The 20,404-nt window shown below is 39.9% G+C and overlaps 2 protein-coding genes across 18 annotated transcripts in view; one reads left to right on the top strand and one right to left on the bottom strand.

Moving 5' to 3' along the window:
- rreb1a (ras responsive element binding protein 1a) overlaps positions 1-3,903 on the top strand; it is a 46,710-nt gene extending 42,807 nt beyond the window's left edge. For all 7 annotated transcript variants that reach the window (XM_076971127.1, XM_076971128.1, XM_076971129.1 and 4 more), the window contains 2 exons: positions 394-1,149; positions 1,439-3,903. In XM_076971127.1, coding sequence (XP_076827242.1) covers positions 394-1,149; positions 1,439-1,992 — 1,310 coding nt within the window. In that variant the 3' untranslated portion in view covers positions 1,993-3,903. The remainder of the gene's footprint in view (positions 1-393; positions 1,150-1,438) is intronic.
- Positions 3,871-18,992, bottom strand: LOC143473926 (uncharacterized). Of its 11 annotated transcripts, XM_076971134.1 has the most exons (17): positions 18,466-18,992; positions 17,742-18,139; positions 17,186-17,378; positions 16,931-17,032; positions 16,591-16,807; positions 13,312-13,941; positions 12,779-13,078; positions 12,552-12,677; positions 12,260-12,352; positions 11,977-12,078; positions 11,609-11,665; positions 10,693-10,821; positions 9,055-9,354; positions 8,827-8,952; positions 5,346-5,424; positions 4,869-5,169; positions 3,871-4,398 (listed from the first exon to the last, which is right to left on the bottom strand). In XM_076971134.1, exons 2-15 carry the CDS (start codon positions 17,819-17,821, stop codon positions 5,348-5,350), a joined length of 2,532 nt encoding a protein of 843 aa, XP_076827249.1. In that variant the 5' UTR covers positions 17,822-18,139; positions 18,466-18,992; the 3' UTR covers positions 3,871-4,398; positions 4,869-5,169; positions 5,346-5,347. The 11 variants fall into 11 exon arrangements, with proteins under 11 accessions (XP_076827249.1, XP_076827250.1, XP_076827251.1 ...); XM_076971135.1 differs by having other exon boundaries at positions 9,055-9,351; positions 17,742-18,992; XM_076971136.1 differs by having other exon boundaries at positions 16,591-16,795; positions 17,742-18,992.
- Positions 18,993-20,404: the final 1,412 nt, after the last annotated feature.

The raw sequence follows: 20,404 nt of genomic DNA, 5'->3' as shown, positions 1-20,404 counted from the left end.
AAAGAATTTGGAATAAAGATAAACATGCTGTAAAATGGATCATAATTCACTTTCAAAAATTGAAATAATGTTTGTGAAACTAAATGAATGATGACATTCTGCAGTATACAATGTAATATTAATCTCTGCATTTCCTATTAAATCTTGCCAAAATAATAGTATGAAATTTTTTGATGATAAGCTGTTTATTTGCTGTCTGGGCAGTGTATCTGTACACTGTAACTATAATTGGGGTGACAGGATGTAATTTTTTATTTTTACATTTTGACAAAACCATGTGGCTAGCCACTTGACCAGTAAATGCAAATGTTAAATAGCCTTTTGTTGTTTTATCAACATGTGGCTCTAGATGTGATATTTACAATGTTTAACTGATTTTTCATTATGTTTTAGAAAGCATGTCTGAAACCGAGTACCACAGTGGTGAGGCAATGGATCTGACAAACTCTGTCCCTGAAAAGCTGACTGCATCGGACGCTGAAAAACCCTCCCCAGCCAAGCCAACAGAGACCGCTGCAGTAAAACCCTTTTTTCACTCCGAAGAGCAAGAAAACCAGCAAGCGCTTGAGTCCGTGGACAACAAAGGCCCAGAAAATGATGATGATTCACAAAGCAATAAGAGCTTGGACCTGAACTTTGCTTGCAAGCTGATTGACTTTAAATTCTCGGAGGGCGAGCAGCCGAAGGGTTCTCCTGCTGTGGACGGTGATTCACTCGATCGGGCAGCACCCCAGGACGAGTCCAAGTTGACCTGCAAGAACTGCAACAAGTGTTTCCGCTACGCAGCTACGCTGGCGCGCCATGAAAAAGTTCACCTGCTGGAAAGTGCAGCTAACACAGACTCCAAAGCTGATGACGTAGCTAGATTTTGTGAACCGAAGAAGGAAGAAGTAGACGAGGAGGTGGAGAAAGAGGAGCGAAAGGGGTCAGTGGACAGCGAAGGGGCAGGAAGCGCGATGGACAGTGGCTCTGATGAGGAGAAAGATGAAAGGAGCGACGACGAAGGAGGTGCGGCCGAACCAAAGAGTTGTGAAGGGGAGACGGAGTCTTCTGGAAGCAAAACTGACAAGAGGAAGAAGATTTGCAGTGTGTGTAGCAAACGCTTCTGGAGCCTTCAGGACCTGACAAGACACATGCGCTCTCACACAGGTAAGGAATACAATATACCATAATGATAAAATTTAATTTTCTTCTGGAGCATTTAATTTACATAGACAAAATACACTATATTTGCAGAGGTATATGATGCATTTGAAGTTTTAGACTGAAATGCTCTAGATGAAAAAAATCATCTAAAAAAATTTCAAAAATTCATTCATAAAATGTAGAATCTTAATCTGTGGCTAGAACAGTAGATCTTCAATCAATAGCATTCTTTTATTTGTAGCTTGGTCAGCCAGGCTATGGTCTTATGGCTTCGATGAACTGTTTTAACTAGGTGAACGTCCCTACAAGTGTCAGACCTGTGAACGCACCTTTACCTTGAAGCACAGTTTGGTCAGGCACCAGCGCATCCACCAGAAGCCGCGAGGAGCAGATGGAGAGGTCCCCATGGGTGGCGTCACAAGCAGAGCTGGGGATGAGGAAGGGTTCAGTGGGCGCTCCGCAAGTGAGGAAGAGTGCACCCCCACCAGCACCAACCCTCCTTCTGAAAATGAAAGTGAAGGAGGCATGGAAACAGCAAAGGAGGGCCCCAAATCACAGGAGGAAGGAAGCGAGTCTGCAGTAGGCTCCACATCTACAGAGACGGGAGTGTTGGAGAGGAGCCTTGAAGGTGAATCCTCTACGACTGAAAAGGCAGAAACCGAATTGGCTTCCAAGATGCCCAAAGATCCTCCGGTAGAGGAGCAAGCTGTAAATTCACCTGCCACCTCTGGGACAGATGTTGAGCAGCCAGAGGGATTCTTACAAGGCCTACTGGAGATACACGCAAAGCCCAATATTGAGCTCATCCTTCCCACCAATGAGCGCCCCCTGCTGGGGGTAGAGTGAAGACCAGCTCCTGTTTTTCTCCAGTTATCCTCTGGTAGTGCACTCCAGAGGCAGTGCCATACATTGAAAATATTTGTAATACAGAACATTTTAAAAACAAAGATTAACATGTTTCCAAGTGCCTTGCTACTTTTTGCTATATCTTTATCTACTACCAGATGATCTAGTTGATTTTTAGAGTATTTTATAAATATTTTTTTGTTTGTTTTTTTTTTTGGGATATTCAGAGAAAGTGCATTAAGCAATAAAACAATTTAGTATAATGATTTGTATGATTAAGTGACTGAATACAGAATGGTCATGTGAAAACCAGGTTTATATGGTGAACCAGCAGAGGCTATAAACAAGCTGGCATATGGCTACTGAGACTACTATGTCAAGGCTTGTGCATGTGAGCATAACTGGAATACATTAAACAAACTCAGCCTGTTCTTCAAAGGGCTATTCACAGATGCAGTCCCACCCTTCGTTTTCAGCTTTCTTCTGTAATAGAAAGGCCTTCAGTGTATCTGACAAACTGAATTATGATTGTTGTTATTGTGTAATGGAGGGCACAAGGAGTTACAGGGGCTTGAGAGACGAGGGTGAGGCTGCAGATAGACTGGGCTGCCCTTACAGCGGCCACAACTCCACTTTCATGAAACATATTGGCAATATTTGCCTAAAATATCCTTTATTTACCAGCTATGCTGACCATGTCAGACATCCTGTTTTAACCTTCAGTTTTTCAGAAGAAAGCGAAGGACAGGAGATGAGGGAACTACAGTGTTTTGAATCTAAGGGGCTTAGGAATTTCTTTCCCTTCAGACCAGTATCACTTATCAAACAATGACACACAAAGGCATACATGAACAGATGTGACTTTTGACCCAAAAAGGTCTTGAGGTTTAATGTCTTCCCTTCTACTTTAAGCTTTCGAGTTTTTAGACAGGCCTCCTGTGTTCTGCCTCTTTAGTAAACACTAGTCTGCATTTTCTTTATTTATATGTACTTGAACACTGTCACCCTGCTGCCTCCTACCTGGACATGGCACCAGTTTTAGGTCCATCCTTGTCATCCTGTGCGCCTCTTCTACCAAGATCTCAACTCAATTACATGACCATTTATGGTAGTGGGTATTCTTTATTTTTTTTCCCTGTCAATTGTGTGAACCTCAGACTCAAAGCAAACCTCAAAAGGCACAGAGACTGTAGAAGAAGTTGCAATGGACTCGTAGAATAAAGATGGACACATCTGTTTTACTGGACCAGTCATAAGCTGACTGGATGACTCCCACTTACCACAGGTGCAAGAGCCATGAGCAGTATGAAACAGAGTATTAACACGCAAGGAGTTTTGGGCTAGGTTGATTGGAGGAAACCTCTGTTGGATTCCACATTTCCTCACCACAGGGGGCACTGTGCCATCTAGTGGGCAAACACTAGTATTCCCCCCCGTTACTCTGCTTCTCAGGCACAAGGCTAGTATTGAATGAACTTGAATTAAAAATGCAATCGCTTTCTCAATCTGTATAATGTATTCTGGGACTCTGCTTCTTATAATGCCTTTTCCTGGGTTGGTGTTGTGACTGGTTTTGTATGTATGGCCACATGTGCTTGGGTGTATGTATCTGTGTAGGGATTCCTGTTAATGCACACAGACTGTTTTAAATGTATTTATTTGTAGCCCAGTGAGGGTAAAGAAGTTAAATGTGGAGAAGCCATGTATTAATGCAATTATGCTGCAGAGTTAAATGATTCAAATTCAATACATAGTGTCCCAGACTTTGAACTGGGTCTTTTCTAGCAATAATCACTATTGATCCAAAAGCTTTATGTAGTCATTTTGTATGTGTTATAGACTGTGTGGTCCATTTTTTTTGTCTTTTTTCCCCCCCTATCATTATTATCACTATTATATCAGTTTGGCTGAGAGATGTCTTCTGTTTTCTTTGATATACAAGTCATATAAAACTGTGAAATTTATTCTGCTCTGGGTGAATCTTTAGGTTAGTTTTGCATGTTAACCTTTGTTGTTCAGTTAAGGGTGTTTGTTGTTCAGTTAGGGGTGTTTGGTTTTTTTCTGTTTCCCCACCCTCCCACACCATCTTGCTCTCAGGGTTTTTACAAGACGCTTATTCAAATTTTTTAATTTTTCCTGAGTTGCAAAAAAATTCTCTCCAATTTTTGATTTCATTGAACAAGTTGAACTGTCAATCACTACTTCTAGCACTTGACTGTGAATTAAAGTGTGTGTGTGTGTGTGTGTGTGTGTGTGTGTGTGTGTGTGTGTGTGTGCACGCTTGTGTGTGGGGAGGGGGGGTTACTGAATCCATGCAAACCCACATTCCTCTGGTGTCTCACGCTACTTTCCAAGTTATGTTTCATCAGTCTTTTCTCCTTCTGGTTCCTTCTCTGTCTCTTTCTCCTGAGATAAAAGACATACAGAATGCCAGACCAGGCCTATCACTGTCTTAAGTTCTAACCAATATCAAAGGGAGCTTTGCGCTGCTGCTACACATCTACAAAAAGTAATTCTACTGGACTTGAATGGAACCAGAATCATCAAAAAGTATTTTGGCACACTACTTCTGCTCTTTGAGTGCTTCAGAATCAGAGATGTAAGCTGTTCTGTATCAAATCTATTAAAGCAATAAAGTTGTATTAAAATATGAAATGCTCATATTTCTGTGCTAGCAGATAAGGACCACTCCCAAATTGTATTTAATTAGCAAAACGAACAAATTATTGCTTTATAACTGATCAGCTCATTGCTCATGGATCTAACAAGGATCTAAAGACATACTACACCGTTTTGTAATGGAGACTGTCACTAGGTTAAATGGGTGATCTGGCTGCTATTTTGGGGAGCTGGCCCAGTGGTCAGAACTTGTTTACCTCCTTTTAGACCTGGGTTCACCGGCGAGGTCATCTGGAGTGTGCCCTATGACCTCACCCCTGCTGTGAGGGGATGTGAAGCCCAGTGTGAGGACCCTGATCAGGGGCTCAATGAAGGTGAAGGCAGTGCGATGGAGACTCTCCAAAGGGGAGGATGTGATGGAGACCGTCACTTAGGATGGTTAAATGGGTGCTCTGGCTGTTATGCCAGAAATCTGGCTCCCGCTTCACCTGCCTTTGGGCCTGGATTCAAGTCCTGGGTGGGGTGGCTCCCTTCTGCCTTCATCACACCTTTCAACGTCTTTAACAGCACAGGGGGAAATGGTACACGTTTTTGACTAACTGGTTACTCAAAATAACACTTATTGTCTTCATTGTGGAGAATTCTGTGGAAAATGTTTACATTGATTTAAACGAGGCACACGAGTCCTTGCTAAAATGAAGCCCATTTTAGGCTCTTGGTATTTCTATTATGACCTTTAGGTGGTGCTGCTGTTCTTGGCTCTACAGAAGTCCAAAACAACCTGCTTCAGGTAACTTCGTATCAGCAAATACCCTGTAGACAGCAAAAAGTATAGTTTATTCTGATGCATAACCTAAAAGACATTGGCATAATTAGCCCAATTTGTAACATCTGCCCTTGGCTGCATCATTTGTAAACATTTCAGTTATCAATATATCAATATCAATCGATACGGGTTACTTGTCCAAACAGACAGTGAACGGGGCACACAGTCCTTAAGACAGATTCCGATGTTACCACGATTAAAAGAAGAAAAAAAAAAACCCAATAGTGCTTTGCTCAGGTTCAAGCAAAAATCTTATGTGTAATCTTGATATTTACCAAGGCAATCAACAATATGAAAACTAATGAGAAATGCTGATTTTAACTTTCCTCCCTATTATAACCACACAGTATATTACTCAAATATATTTGGTTAAAACACGTAAAGTACAAGGAAATCCTTTTTTATTGTTCACATAAAAATATGATCATAGTTCATATGAAGTGATATTCCTATGTGCCCAGACACGATAATAAAGATGTGAACTTGTTCTTGGTCAACAAACGTACGCTGCTGTTTTTACAGCAGTAACAGATGGAGGTCTGTAAATAGGACAGAGCACATAACCGCACCACATACATCAGCACAGCAATATGTGGCCAGCATAACAAAACACATGCGTGTGATTTAGTGACACCCCTGTATCGCTTCTCAATTCATCTTGATTTCACACAAACTGGTTTTGCACAGCATCCATATTTTCAATTGCAGAACAAGCTTTCTCTTGGACAAGTAGGCCAATGCCAGACGTAAAGACAAAATGTTGTGTTATTACATAAAAACATTGTGTTTGTACTCAATTTCAGAATCAGTATAAGCTTTATTTGCCATGATGCACATATTCGTATTAAAATACTACAAAGACAGCATACATAGAACATGAACGAACTACAGTACTGCAAAAAATAATTTCCATTTTTAGTAGCAGCAAGTGTATAAATGAATTATGGGGGGTTCTGCGTATAGAAATATGTGCAGTACATCATAACTGTTCTGTAATTGAAGAGTCATGAACAGCCAAGAACAGTATTCTGTATATATTGCTGGACTTTGGCTTTGGCAAACACTGTAGTGCAAAACATGTCACTGTGGTTATGGAATGTTTGTCTGTCAGATACAGCACCAGAGAGGTGGTCTGAATAACTGCTGGTTATCTAATTATGATAGTCCTAAAGGTGTGGTTTGTCAAAAAGTCCAACACAATTTTTCACTTGCCCAATCACTATGTTTGGTATCTGTTGCTTAAATTACCCAAAAGAGCAGCCAAACTGCACAACCAAAATGACCAAGTTCCTCTGAAGGCGAACTTATATCATAATGTGGGAAATTATATGCACAATAATAAGGTTTAATGTGTACGCAAACTATCCATTTTACAAAACAGTTTAATTAAAAATGTGATTACCTGGCTTAACAATGCTGTTTGAGACTTAAAAATGAAGATTTGGGACATGGGTAAAAAGAAAAGAAAAAAGAATTTCAGTACTTGCTATCTACATTACCCTTAGTAGTCACAGCACAGATCTAATAATGAAAACGTCAGACACCAAACATGTCTGGGCTGGATATTTGGATTAAGTGGAAAATCGTGTAAATTCGATTTTTTTTGCTCAGCTACTCTGTAAATGAGATTTTTTGTTGAACTATTCCTTAAAGGTCACCTACAAGATGAGATGTTGCTGTGGCGTGAAGAAAGTCGTTTTCTAGTGGCTAGTTTTCATAACTGGTCGCAGGAACTGTGAGCAATTTGTGTGGCTGTGTTTGTGTAAACTTTTCGAGCAAAGAACAAAGGTTGCTCAGCTGACTTCATTTTTCTCCAAACAACAGTTTAAAGGTAGCGCCTGGACCGCAATGCATGAGTAATAGCAACCGGTGAGTAATGGCATTATTTATGGATTCTAGGATGCAACTGTATGGAGGAAGTGTTGCATCGGCAAGTGTTAGGCAGTATTCAGCCTTGCAATAATCAAGGGAATCGTTTATGTGTGTGTGTGTGTGGGGGGGGGGGGGGTGAAAGACAGGACACATTAGGGAGTATTTCATATGTACATCTATATCAGATGTGGGTTGTCTGCCTCTATTCAGGCAATCTGACATTTATTGGAAGATCTGAAAGATGGGGAAAGATGAAATAGAGGTGTGATGTCTGTGCAATGACGAGGATATCACAATATCTGACCACAGAACCCACTAAGTAATGTTGGTCTAAGAACTGAACACTACATGAACACTAATGCAAAGTGACCAGACATTGAAAGAATAGAAAACTCAAACCCAAGTCAGTGTGGAAAGGGAGAGAGAGCCACATGGTATTTGTCAGTGAGTGCTGTGCAGTTTTCAAATGACCGAAAGATTACTTTGTCCTGGCAAACATACTATTAAAAAACAGTATATGTCTGTGGTTTCTATATTATACTGTTAAATGTAGCAATTTGAAAGACAAATTAATTCTAATAATAATGACTAGAATAATAATTAATAAAGACACTCAAACTTCTCAAACAACCCCCCCCCCCCCCCACCCCACCCCACAGGGGCTTAACCACATCATGCCCAAACATCATGCATTATTGTTGACCACTTCTCACTCTTAACCTGATGGGATGTGAAAAGAACGAAGTCACCATTACACAAACGTAACAAATAACTAATGTCTCCATCACGTTACACAAGCTGGAGACCAGTGCCTTCTTCAGTGTGGAACAACTTAATGAATCAGTAGAGAAACCTATTAGCCAATAGGACGGGCCTTTTCTCCCATGCTGTGCAAGAAAATTTTATGTGTCCTCACATAAAATGTGCAAAACCTGTAGGACTCCAACAGAGATCCATTCAGTAGAGGGAAAATAAAAGTGCTGCTGATGCAAACATCCTGCATGGCGTTACTATACCACCATTAGGCCCCAATTGTTTTGTAATTTCTGTACAAAACCACTGATGGATCATGCATACTCAGCAAGTTCATCATAATCTTCAGCATATTTAGAGCCAACAGATGCTGGGCTGGAAAAAAACAGGACCATTGAAAGACATTTCCTCAGGATTAACATGATGTCCTGTTAATATAAAAGTCATCTGAGCCCCTTAATTACTCAATTATTAAGTTTTTGTGTTTGGGCACTTGAATCTTGAAGGTCCAAGTTAACAACAAATGAATCCATGTTGTTATTTGGTTAGAATCAAACCAAAATAGCTTAGGTCAGATCAGGCAGAAGTCCCTGACTACAACTGGGCACTCATTTTATTTGGTTTGTTGGCACTGTTTACACACCAACCTATCTGTTTTCATCTCTGAAGGATAGGGAGCTTGTACTGGTATTTGATATCCACAAGCCTGTGTTAGTTTGGATAAGAAACCCTATTTTATTAAGGCAACAACCATCCGTACTGACTTAGTTCCTCTGCTACTGCTGGGTCATCAGAGTGTGGTGATGATGGGCTGGTAGGGGCTGAACCCACTTTCACTACTTCCACATCATCCATTAAAGTGAACCTTTGTTCTTCTGTGTTACGGGGTGCTGCAGAAACAGAAAATAATCTGTTGGTGTCTCATCTTGGTGTCCAGAATACAAAGCTTTTGTAATCTTTTTCTGGGTAGTTACACAACACACTGAGTTCACCTCCATGAATCACGCGCATGTGTTTCTTCATGGACTGGGAATAAGGGAAGCGCTTGCAGCAGAAGGAGCACTGGAACGGCTTCTCCCCCGAGTGAACACGCTGGTGCTCGTTGAGGTGGCCAATCTGGCGAAACCTCTTCTCACACTGAGAGCATTTATACGGCTTCTCTCCAGTGTGAACTTGCTGATGCACCACCAGATCCTTTGCTTGGCTGAAACTCTTCCCACACTGACAGCACTGATGTCGACCTTCTTCTTTATAAGCGCCCTGGTCACACTGAGTGTTCTGCAGAAGAACTCCTTAAAAAAACAGAAAGTTAGCTCTCCCTTTGAAAACAGATCAACACCACTCTTGCTCTGTTGATCAATTAAAAAAAATTATGGGTGCAAAGAATCAAATAAAATCAAATCACATTTTATTTATATAGCGCTTTCTACAACAGTTGTTGTCACAAAGCAGCTTTACAAGTGTCCGAGTCCAAGCCCCCAGTGAGCAAGCCAAGGGTGACAGTGGCAAGGAAAAACTCCCTAAGGGCATGAGGAAGAAACCTTGAGAGGAACCAAGACTCAGGGGGGAGGAACCCATCCTCCTCTGGCCAACGCCGGTCACCGTGACAACAATTCAAAGAGAGAGAGAGAGAGAGAGAGAGAGAGAGAGAGAGAGAGAGAGAGAGAGAAGGAAAATAATTCAAATAAAGTATCAGATTGCCTAGAGAGAGCAAAAATGTGGACAGGTTCCTGAAGAATTGATTGGAAGCAAACTTCAGAAGTCTGACTGCCAACTAAATTTTTTCCAGTGTGGGCACTCCTGTGGATTCTCTTCACAATTCATAAATGAATAATGTGTACATGAACTCGTAAATGACCAACACGTACATGATGCCTGAGGGTCCCTTGGTGCTCTCTCACCATAGGGCATTTCCAAAGCTCTCCCGCCTGACCATGCATACGCTCGTGTTCAAACACAGACCATAACAGAGATCCTATTCCCACACAGTACTGAAACTTTAAGTTTGGAGAACTTTGCTGTTGGTCTTGCGGAGAATACTTCCTTGGCTATTTTTTTTATAAAAGTTTCATAGAATAAATATTGCAGTTGATAGCAATCAGAACTAAAAAAATATCAGGTTGTTCAGCATCTTTATGAGGCCTTTAAAAGGGCTCAAGGAAAGCCAGAGGTTGTCTTCAGATTCATGTTACATTTTGCATTATCTGACATGCTTTAAAAGGTGCATTTGTTGATTTTATCTCATTTTCTAATTAATTCAAATAAACTGAAATGTGCAGAACATTAAATATTTAAGCAAAGGCATCAGCACATGTGAATTAGGTGCCCGAGAAAATTTGTTTGAAAACCTACTGGTCCTCCTGAACTACTTGGCTGTCCTGACTACACACTGCACTCGTGGCATATTAAACACAACAGGGTCTAATGCATTATTACCTTTGTGCTCTATACATTAAATGAGTTCTGCTTGTGCAGACATGCCCACACCTCCACATATTGCTGTTTGAACGTATGACACAGCGTGTAAATAAGCACAGAACATGTGCTAATTATAGGCATGAAAGAAAGCGGGTGACATCCGAGGCTGGTTCTGTTAGACATATTCTGGGTAAAACATCAGCCCCACTCACCACGATCTTCCATTACTCCTGGGTGCTTAGAGGGCTCAAGTGCTGGACTACATAGAGCAGAACAAACTTCACCCCTCTCCACATTCTCCTCCAAAGGAAAGTACTTCTCTTCAGTCTTAATGTGCCATGCTGCAAAAATAACAAAAAATCTATTATGTATTTGAACCTGGTGCCTGTAAAAACAGTCAACACAGTTAGAAACAGAAACAAAAACTCATCACTTCGAATCTGTAGGCTACTTTAGCAAATGGTGACTTGCATCATGTACACACAGTATGCTTACAGAGTGGCTCACAGAAAGAAGCTTTCATCTGACTGAATTACAAATTAAATGTTTGCATAAAATATGTAATTATAAAGTATACTCTTTATGAGGAATGGTTCAAATGCATCTGAAACACCCATTTGGAGTGATTGCCACAGCTTTATTAAATCTTCCGGTCCATTAAACAGTTGCAGCAGTGTGCCAGATAGTTAAAATGACAGGCTACTAAATCTGTATCTTACATGTAGACATAATCAGCTCAGGTCAAAATTAAACTCAACAGCTCATTAAACTATGAAACTGCTGCACCATTACTTCAAAATATCGTATCTACTATTTTAGATTCAGTGGTAATAAAGTATTTGATATTTTCCATGAAATACTTTAAAACATATATCTGTAATGAGGACAGCGTCAATGACAGTAGGCTAAATGCAATTACTTACTATTTGGACATTTTGCTCTTCTCTGTCATCAAACCAAAGATCTGACATCAAAGGCAGTGTTGCAATATAAATTGTTGCAAATACATCTCTCATCTACACTGAAGATCAATCATTTTTACTATATCCTTCTGTTATGTCAATGTATGAAGAAGACAAATGCAGTAAAAAAACAAAAAACACCACAGAAACCAAAAACATTACTCACAAAGTTCATCATCGGCTTCGTCCAACAACCTGTTCTCTTCAGATTTAATGTGCTGTGCTGTTACATCAGAAAGCAGAGGAAAGAACCGTTTGTCATACAGACCCCAGTTCAAACAAAGCAGCACACAAGGACGAGACCTTATCAACACGCATCCAACCACTGGAGTTCATCAATGTCTGGCACTTAAACAATAAAAGTCCTTTCTGGAGCTCTTATTATGATAGTTTGGCAGTGCTTTGGACTTCTCATTTTAAATACAACAATACTACAGATGTTTTACACCTGACATCATATATGAAATAATAAAAAAATAAAGACAGAGGGGAGACGGGATGATGAGGTTTGCTAGGACCGTTACCCATACTCACAACATTTATCATTAACGTCTGAATATTCAGACAGCGAGGCCAAACCAACTTTTACTTTCACCACTAATGGCATGCAGCCGTCTTCGGTTTTTATATGTTGAGCTGTAAACAAACAAATATGCAAAATTAAAACTTAATTCAACCACAGCATACAACAGCTGTGAGGATTCACAAGTGCACAAAAACGGTCTGCAGTCATAAATTACCATGTAGCTACAGTCAAGGTTATGTAACCATTCTATCATTTGGGAGCAAATAAAACCCTCATCAGATTAATGCAAACCTTCATGATCTTCGAGCATTTCTGAAACTGGGCTGTGTGGGTCAATGTCTTCATCTTCTGCTAAAGGCAAGTCTGCTGTTTTAATGTGAAATGCTGAAATCAGAAAACACAAAGTCAGTACAGGCTACTTTAAAAGCACTATAAGCAATTGTGCACTCATCTGCAGCTCATTACTCAGTGTGGTTCTTACCTTCTATGAAGCATCTGATAAGTATAAAATAACGAGACTAATCTATGCGAATTTGTCCAAATTTCTACTTTTAAAATGTGTTGCTGAGATAACAATGCTGACCAGGCTCCTCTGCTACTGCTGGGTCATCAGAGTGTGGTGATGATGGGCTGGTAGGGGCTGAACCCACTTTCACTACTTCCACATCATCCATTAAAGTGAACCTTTGTTCTTCTGTGTTACGGGGTGCTGCAGAAACAGAACAAAACCAGCTAGATTTTGGTGCCCAGAATATAGAGCTTTGACCTTTCATATGCATGACCTACAGAACGGTGCATAACTGAGTTCACCTCCGTGAATCACGCGCATGTGTTTCTTCATGGACTGGGAATAAGGGAAGCGCTTGCAGCAGAAGGAGCACTGGAACGGCTTCTCCCCCGAGTGAACACGCTGGTGCTCGTTGAGGTGGCCAATCTGGCGAAACCTCTTCTCACACTGAGAGCATTTATACGGCTTCTCTCCAGTGTGAACTCGCTGATGCACCACCAGATCCTTTGCTTGGCTGAAACTCTTCTCACACTGACAGCACTGATGTCGACCTTCTTCTTTATAAGCACCCTGGTCACACTGAGTGTTCTGCAGAAGAACTCCTTAAAAAAAAAACCAGACAGTTAGCTCACCCTTTGAAAACAGATCGTTAATACTCTCTATTTATCTATTCAAGAAAGCACAACGGCTAAAAGGAATTAGCTTACTATTTATTTTCATTGATTTTTTTCCCCAATCATTGTCTACCCAAATGCTATGCGCACACCTACTTTCACTAAAACTGAGCTGACCTTTAGGCCTAAATCAGCTTCACTTTGGAAGATAAAACATCTACCTGAATGAAGCAAATATCGGTGCTTTTCCAGGGCTGATAAGCAGGTGAAGCGTTTATCACAGTCTGAGCAGTGATGGGGCTTCTCACACGTGTGATTCCGCTGATGAGCTCTGAAGTTCTGCCTCCAGCGAAAGCTCTCCCCGCACCGCGCACAGCAGTACGGCTTCTCCCCGGTGTGCACCCGCTGGTGGATCTCAACCTGCGCACGCCGCGTGAACTTCTTGCCGCACCGACAGCACTCGTGCGGGCTCCTGTCTACATCGACCACCACAGGGTCGGCTTCGTGGGTCTGCATGTGTCTCCTCAGATCACTGGGCCGTCCAAACCCTTTTGAGCATACAGGACAGTTGTGTTCTCGTACGCCGGTGTGAATTCCCAAATGTGCTTTGAGGTCTCCTGATCTATAAAACCTCTTGAAGCACACGAAGCATTCGAAAGCCTTGTCCCCCGTGTGGCCTTTCCTGTGCACACGCAGAGCGGAGCGCTGTCTGAAACATTTGTTGCACTCGGAGCAGCGGAAGGGCTTCTCTCCTGTGTGGATGCGTTCGTGCTGCTGCAGTGTCTGACGCCGCGCAAACGTCCGTCCACAGTAGGAGCACGTGAAGCACTTCTTTTCAGTAAGGTCATTTTCTGGTGGTGGTGGTGGTGGGGGGGGGGGGGGGGGGTTGAGAAAAAAGGATTATGTTAACAACATCACTAACAGAAATAATCATAAACATCTTAACCTTTGTTTGATGCAGCAAATTATGAAGCACATGACTACTGATTTTTGAAAGTGGCCCCGTGCACACACACTCATAGCAGTGGTTGGTTATGCTTGTGGATGTACTAAGATCCAGCAAGAGAGGGCCAAGAAAGGCACCTGTTCACATATATTTAAACAAGGTTCACTGTCTCAGGCTACGTACACATTACTGTTCACAAGTGACCTGTGTTTGTCCTCTAAAATGACACACTGACACCTTTTTGAGTCACCCGCATCACCACCAAACCAAAATCATAACAATCATAGTTATGAGATGACTCGTGGTATTAAAACCATATATGCATGCTGTAATAGGTTGTGGGGAGCAGTGTCCCCTAATGACTGTGCCTATTGAGGCAGGATGCCACAATTAAAATCATAACTTAATTTTTCAAGAGGTTTGGTTTGTTCCAAATGGCAAAGATATTTATGAAATAGGATATTTGGTTACATTTCATATTTAGATAATTCCATTAAATTTCCATAATACTCTGTAATAATTCCAAAATATTTAAAATGAACATACACATATATTTAGTTTCAATATACACTTGTCCTCACTGCATGGCAAATCGGTATCTTGATGTCATTTTGCTTATAATTTTAGAAATAAGTGCTCATTTGCATTTTAAGTCAGATATTATGCACAGAAAATATATACCGGTACATATAATGAGCATGGTTGTGCAGAGTTACAATGTAACAGTTACACATTCCAATAAACAAATGTTAGCTTTGTACATTTAAGGCAATATCATTGTGATGGCCCACTAAGGCTCACACGTGTAACTGCATATGGGTTGGGTGTGTGGGTTGGTAGTGTTGGGGAGTTTATGGGGTTTTAAATGTTTAAATGTAGCTCAATGAGCTTATAGGTATAAAGACACAACATAGACACCAGTGAAATGAAACCATACACTTGTAACATATAGGTAGCTCTTTTGTAGCTCTCTGTATAATATGTAACACTGGTCACGCCCTGACAATCATAAATGTTGAGAAAACATAGTTTTCCCTTAAAAGAATATCAGGCATGTGCCAGTGTACTGGTGGGCTCCTGTCATACACTGCACATGCTCATGGGAGCCTGGACACAGAAACATTATAACACTTCAAATTCAGTGTAGGATACAGTCACTGACAGAGACTATTAACCCTGCAACACCACGAGAGGATAGGAGTTAATTAAAAGATTCCTTAAAAAAAAGAGATGCTACACAATTTGAAGGTGTCAATAACAAAACGGTTTATTTCCTTAATTAATCTGAAGAGAAATGGACATATTTAATTAGGTGTTTCTACATAAATCAAGCTTTGATTTTCCAGGCCTCTTTACATTATTAAAGATGCTTTGTGTACAGTTTAGTGGGAAGCATGTAGTACACAAACCATGTTTTATTAGTGTGTAATCACGTGTAACTATGAATTATTGCGTTTTCATTAGCTTAGAACGAGCTGTTCATATTTACATAGGGAGGCCACCATGTTTCAACAGTAGCCCAGAATGCACAAACTAAACACAGGCTCTAGACAGCCCTTTTACAGGCACCTACTGCATTCTTATTTTGAAGTGGTATCTTGAATTTGGAGGCGAGCCAGTTGGAACATCTAGAAAATAGATGAATTTGGAAAAAAGATTAATCAGTGGTTGCTGATTTTGCTACCCAAATGCTTAAGAACCCAAATTTTGACAAATGAAGGATTGTTCTCATTATGTAGCAATAATGTACTCATTATTAAGAAAAAGTAAGGGAGGTTGAATCCTGGTGTCCAAGAAACAAAAACATGATTAAGCAAAAATGAAATAAAGCAAGAAAATACATATCTTGCTAATGCTATCTTGCAATAAGATTAATTAGCCTAAATTAAACAGATTTACCATTTCTTCGCTAAAGTTACCCTGTATTAGCATAAAGATCAGCTTGTTGCCATTAGCAATAAAATGTTAGTGCAATGAGTAAAAATATTCACTTACATGGAAGCTTTAACATAGTTTTACTGACTAAAGAACAAAATGCTATTTCCAAACATCGACCCGACAACGGCTACACAGCTGCAGCTGTAGATGACATCATTTTGGAAGTAGCTTGGCACCTAACAGCCACCATAGGTTGTACTACATGACTGGAAAAGGAGGGGCAGTACAGGGGTATTTAGGTGGTTGTAATCTGTCAACTCTCTGTTAGATGCCACCAAGTCTTGTCCATTTCCTCTTTAAAATGTTTTTACAACAGGTGCCTCTCTTGTAATAATTTAGTTTGCACTATTACTTAAATGACTACCCACCTTTGAACAACTGTCAAAAACTACATTAAGGATGAAACCAGCACAAAACACAATGCACTGAAATTGAGATACACATTGAAATACATGTGTACATATAGATTTTGAAACGTTACAGAAACAACTTTTTTAAGCTGTAAGATTAAACACGTTACGAGTGTTTGTAAAAAAAAAAAAAAAAAAAAAAAAGTTATGATGTTTTTCATTAAACATTTCAGTAGTTAGACAGCAGCATGTGATAAGACACCCACCAGAGTAGGAGACAAGCTTCTGATGCCGCTCCTCTGTTAGCACACGTTTGTTTTTCAAATCCTCTAGCAGAGACTTCACTGTCTTCTTATGCCTTCTTTCCCGATCCCTGGCATTTCTTAAGTCCCGCTGCAATTCCACCACCTTCTCCCGAGTCTCAGTTAACTTTTTTTTTACTTTAACTGGGTCGAGTGCATACTGATGATCCTGAAAAATAAACTTTTATATTTTATAATCATTTATATTTATTCTCTTCATTTTGTAAATGTCAAGGTAAAATAAGACAAAACAAAATGTTTAAAGCATGTTTAAAGTGTTTAAAGCAACAACTGTTTCACTTACTGAGGTCGACTCCTCAAGGTCCTGTGATATCTGATCGTGAATATCCACACATTCTGCAGCTCCTTTACGTAGAGTCCTGAGTGACCTGGACGTACTGGACACCTGGACATAAAGTTCATTTTTTAAGTGGACGTGTACAATTTCAAACAGTGTTTTTTTTATTGTTTTGTCGAGTGGGTGTTACGTGCATACTAACAATTAAGATCATACGATAAATTGTCATTATTGTTTGAGAAAATTTTCAATTACACTAACTTTGCAAAGATGATCTGGAAATGTAAAAACTGATGGTATCACCCCATCCTTTAAACGAGTCGTCTGTCCAGTCCTGTCAAAGTCTTCTTCTCTGAAATGACAGCTGCAGACAACTGAATAGTCATTTGGCTCAAAGTCTCTTCTCCTGAGTGCTGCTGTCCATGCCTGTCTTTTAACTTTATCTTTGGGAAACCTGCACATAAAACAGTCCCATGTTAACAACACAATGCAATGCTGTAAGCTTTGCTGTAATCCCGACAGCTGCAGGCATAAAAGTTATGTTATTGTATATGAGTACCACTGAACAGATATAACACTTTAAAGTAGCTGCATAATATAGGACTACTTAACACTGCAACATGCTGTTATACGAGTTCAAGGATCTTATATATATAATTAAGAAAAAAAGCTAATCTTTTCCCCCCTTACCTGTCATAAGCTAGAAATATGTTACTTTAGTATAAGCACAGACACTTTGTTAGCTAGCTTAAAAGAAAGATAACTTATTGTGATATGAAACTCAATACGTTTGTAACATTATCAAACTATTTCTCACCTGTGAAATGTTATTCCCTGGTGCTTAGTTCTTGCATTTCTTTCTTTCGAACATCCATAAGCAGCACAAAAGTCTGGCATTTTCTACCGGAATGTGTCGCCCATAGTCAGAAGCCCTGAGCAAGATGGCGGTCGCAGAAACGCATCTCACAAGCTCGGATGTAGCGGTCTATAAAACTGGCATAAAATGAACTCGCTAGTAGCTCGTGTATGTATCGTACATTGCCATTGGGAACGGTAAACAGTTCGTCGACTTTACGTGATCAGGACGACGAGGAGGGGTTTTGCTTTTTTCGCAGCTGACGGTAGCACTGCTGCAGATGTTGTGGGTACGGGAGAAGACACATCGCCCGACGGCGCTAACGTTACGCGCATGCGTATGAGCGCACAGCTACGAATCTAGGACCACATATAAAAGAGATTCGTGTCTGATTTTACAAATTTGGATTTCTGTGTCCATTTAGCTCTGGAAAATAAAATCAGAGCTGTGCCACATTGTCAAAACATGGATTTGAATGTCAATTTTTCAATGTAGTCCAATATGTAACAATTAGCTTCTTCTGTGTAACTCCATAATAATGTTTTAATAGCTTTTAATTTTCTTTGGTTAATGCTATTTAACAACTTCCTACTTAAAAAGCAAACAGAAACAGTAATATGTTTTACAGGATCAAGGTTTTATAGAGAGAGAGGGAGAAAAAAAAACTCACTAATACTATACTCACCAATGCAAACTCACTAATACTATACTAATGCCAGGTAGGTCTGGATCTTCAATGCATTCAACTAAGTGGTTCAGTGAAGATAAACAAAGCTGTCTTTCCACAACCTCCAACTTACATTGAGTTTCTCCATTGGCATTTACAGTTCGTTGTGAAATAATCGTCCTATTTATTTGATTTTATCAGGTGCAGAATCTTTATCCTCTGACCTAGTGATATCAGTGTCCATTACTGTTAAAGTGGCGAAAGCAGCTTTAACAGCAGCTTTGTGTGTGGACGATCCAATCTGTTTTATTGAACACTGCATGACAGCACCAAGTTGAATGCAAACAATTCTCAACTAAGTTAGCTAGCTTGTGCAAAATGTTCAACGTTCTGTCATTAAACAGTAAAGTAAAGTCGAGAAGCTGCTGTTTTCAATGTGGCCTGATAAATTACTGTGACACAACAGAGTGGATGTTAAAAATGCTGCCCAATTTTTTTCTTTTGGGCAATGCAGATAAGTTAGCAAACTTATACTAGGTAGCTAATGTAATACAACATCAAGAGCACCTACGCGAATGCAGCGATAAAGAACTCTCTTCAAAATAAAAGTCGTTTTGTTATCAATAATATTTAGCTTCACACTTCAAAACGATACAGGCGTCGCCCGAGATGGGTGCTATGAACTACCCGCTTTTAATTTGTAATGGTAGTAGCTACATAATATTCTCATGACGTAGTTAATACTATGAAACGAGTGTGAAACATTCTGATACAAGTTACCTTGTATCTTTAAACTTTATAGCAAAAACATTTTTTTAAATTACAGTTTGCCTATAATTGCTATCCAGTTAATATGTATTCAAACAACACCAGTCCATGCTAATTAAATAGCAGAAATTAGTGGTAGGACCTTTGATTGAAAATTGTATTAAATTTACTATTTACGTCACGGAAACACTGGATGGGGCGGGACAGTTTCAGAATGTCAACCCTCCTCTCTGTATAATTTGCAAAATTTTATTGTATTCTATTTTCATATAAATACACTGTTTAAATACACTGTTGCAGAACTTTGAACACTTAACATCAATAATTATCATTATCAGAATTTTTGGAAGTATGAAAACTAGTGTTGTATGGTTTTGGCTGCTTTAATTTGTAAGTACCACCAGGTGTCACTGTTTGGGCACTGGCTTTCGGTGCTTCAGTTCATACGGATGTTTTACCAGCACAATCTCTTCACAAGGCTTCGCCTGACAATGACGAACTGCAATCAACGTTGGCATACATCGCACTACAAAACCTTTTACAAAGGAATAATCGCCATATAAATCACTTATATGAGCCCTAGCCTGTGCTCACATTTAAAAATGCTATGGTTGCTTGTGGAAAATGTCATTAGTTGGTTAGACTTTAGAAACAACATCACCAATTATGTTGGAACCTTCATACGTTAAAGTGACCTTGTTGTATGGTTTACATTTGTTGCAAACTGGATGCTATACTACTTTTCTATAGGAACCAGTATACAGTATATACTGAGTGCAGAGTGCAGTATCCAGTATGAACTATGCTATTTTGAATACAGCCTTTGTCACTACTTGGTTTAAACAAGAAACCAAATTTGGGTAAAGCTTGTGTGAAAATATATGCAACTTCACATAGTCAGAATGCATTAAGACAATGATTTTTAAAAATCTGTTTACAGTTACACAACACAACTTTAAAAGTCATTAGATCAATGCTCAAACTGCACAACTTGTCTTGGAATCTGGAATCTTGAAGATGTTATGATTTGCACAATTGCACACTACATGACTTATCTGTGATGGGATCACACATCTTGCATCCTGCTGTTATGTGCTGGATTGTCTCAGGGGCATCTCTGCACAGTCTGCATGTAGGGTCTTGCCTAGCATTGTAGATTCCAGCCTCTACTGATCTTGTATTGAGACCC

The sequence above is a fragment of the Brachyhypopomus gauderio genome, chromosome 13 (assembly GCF_052324685.1).
Source record: "Brachyhypopomus gauderio isolate BG-103 chromosome 13, BGAUD_0.2, whole genome shotgun sequence".
Classification (NCBI taxonomy): Eukaryota; Metazoa; Chordata; class Actinopteri; order Gymnotiformes; family Hypopomidae; genus Brachyhypopomus; species Brachyhypopomus gauderio.
The sequence above is the reverse complement of the archived record's forward strand: the minus strand, read 5'-3'. Positions and strand labels throughout refer to the sequence as shown.

Bases quoted from the DNA above. Each gene is read 5' to 3' on its own strand.
- LOC143473926 (XM_076971134.1), bottom strand. From the start codon at position 17,821: ATGCCAGACTTTTGTGCTGCTTATGGATGTTCGAAAGAAAGAAATGCA. The intron at 17,379-17,741 runs GTGAGAAATAGT...TTTTATGTGCAG, and splicing joins CAGGGAATAACATTTCACAG to GTTTCCCAAAGATAAAGTTA. The intron at 9,355-10,692 runs GTGAGTGGGGCT...TGTTTTTTTAAG, and splicing joins AGGAGTAATGGAAGATCGTG to GAGTTCTTCTGCAGAACACT.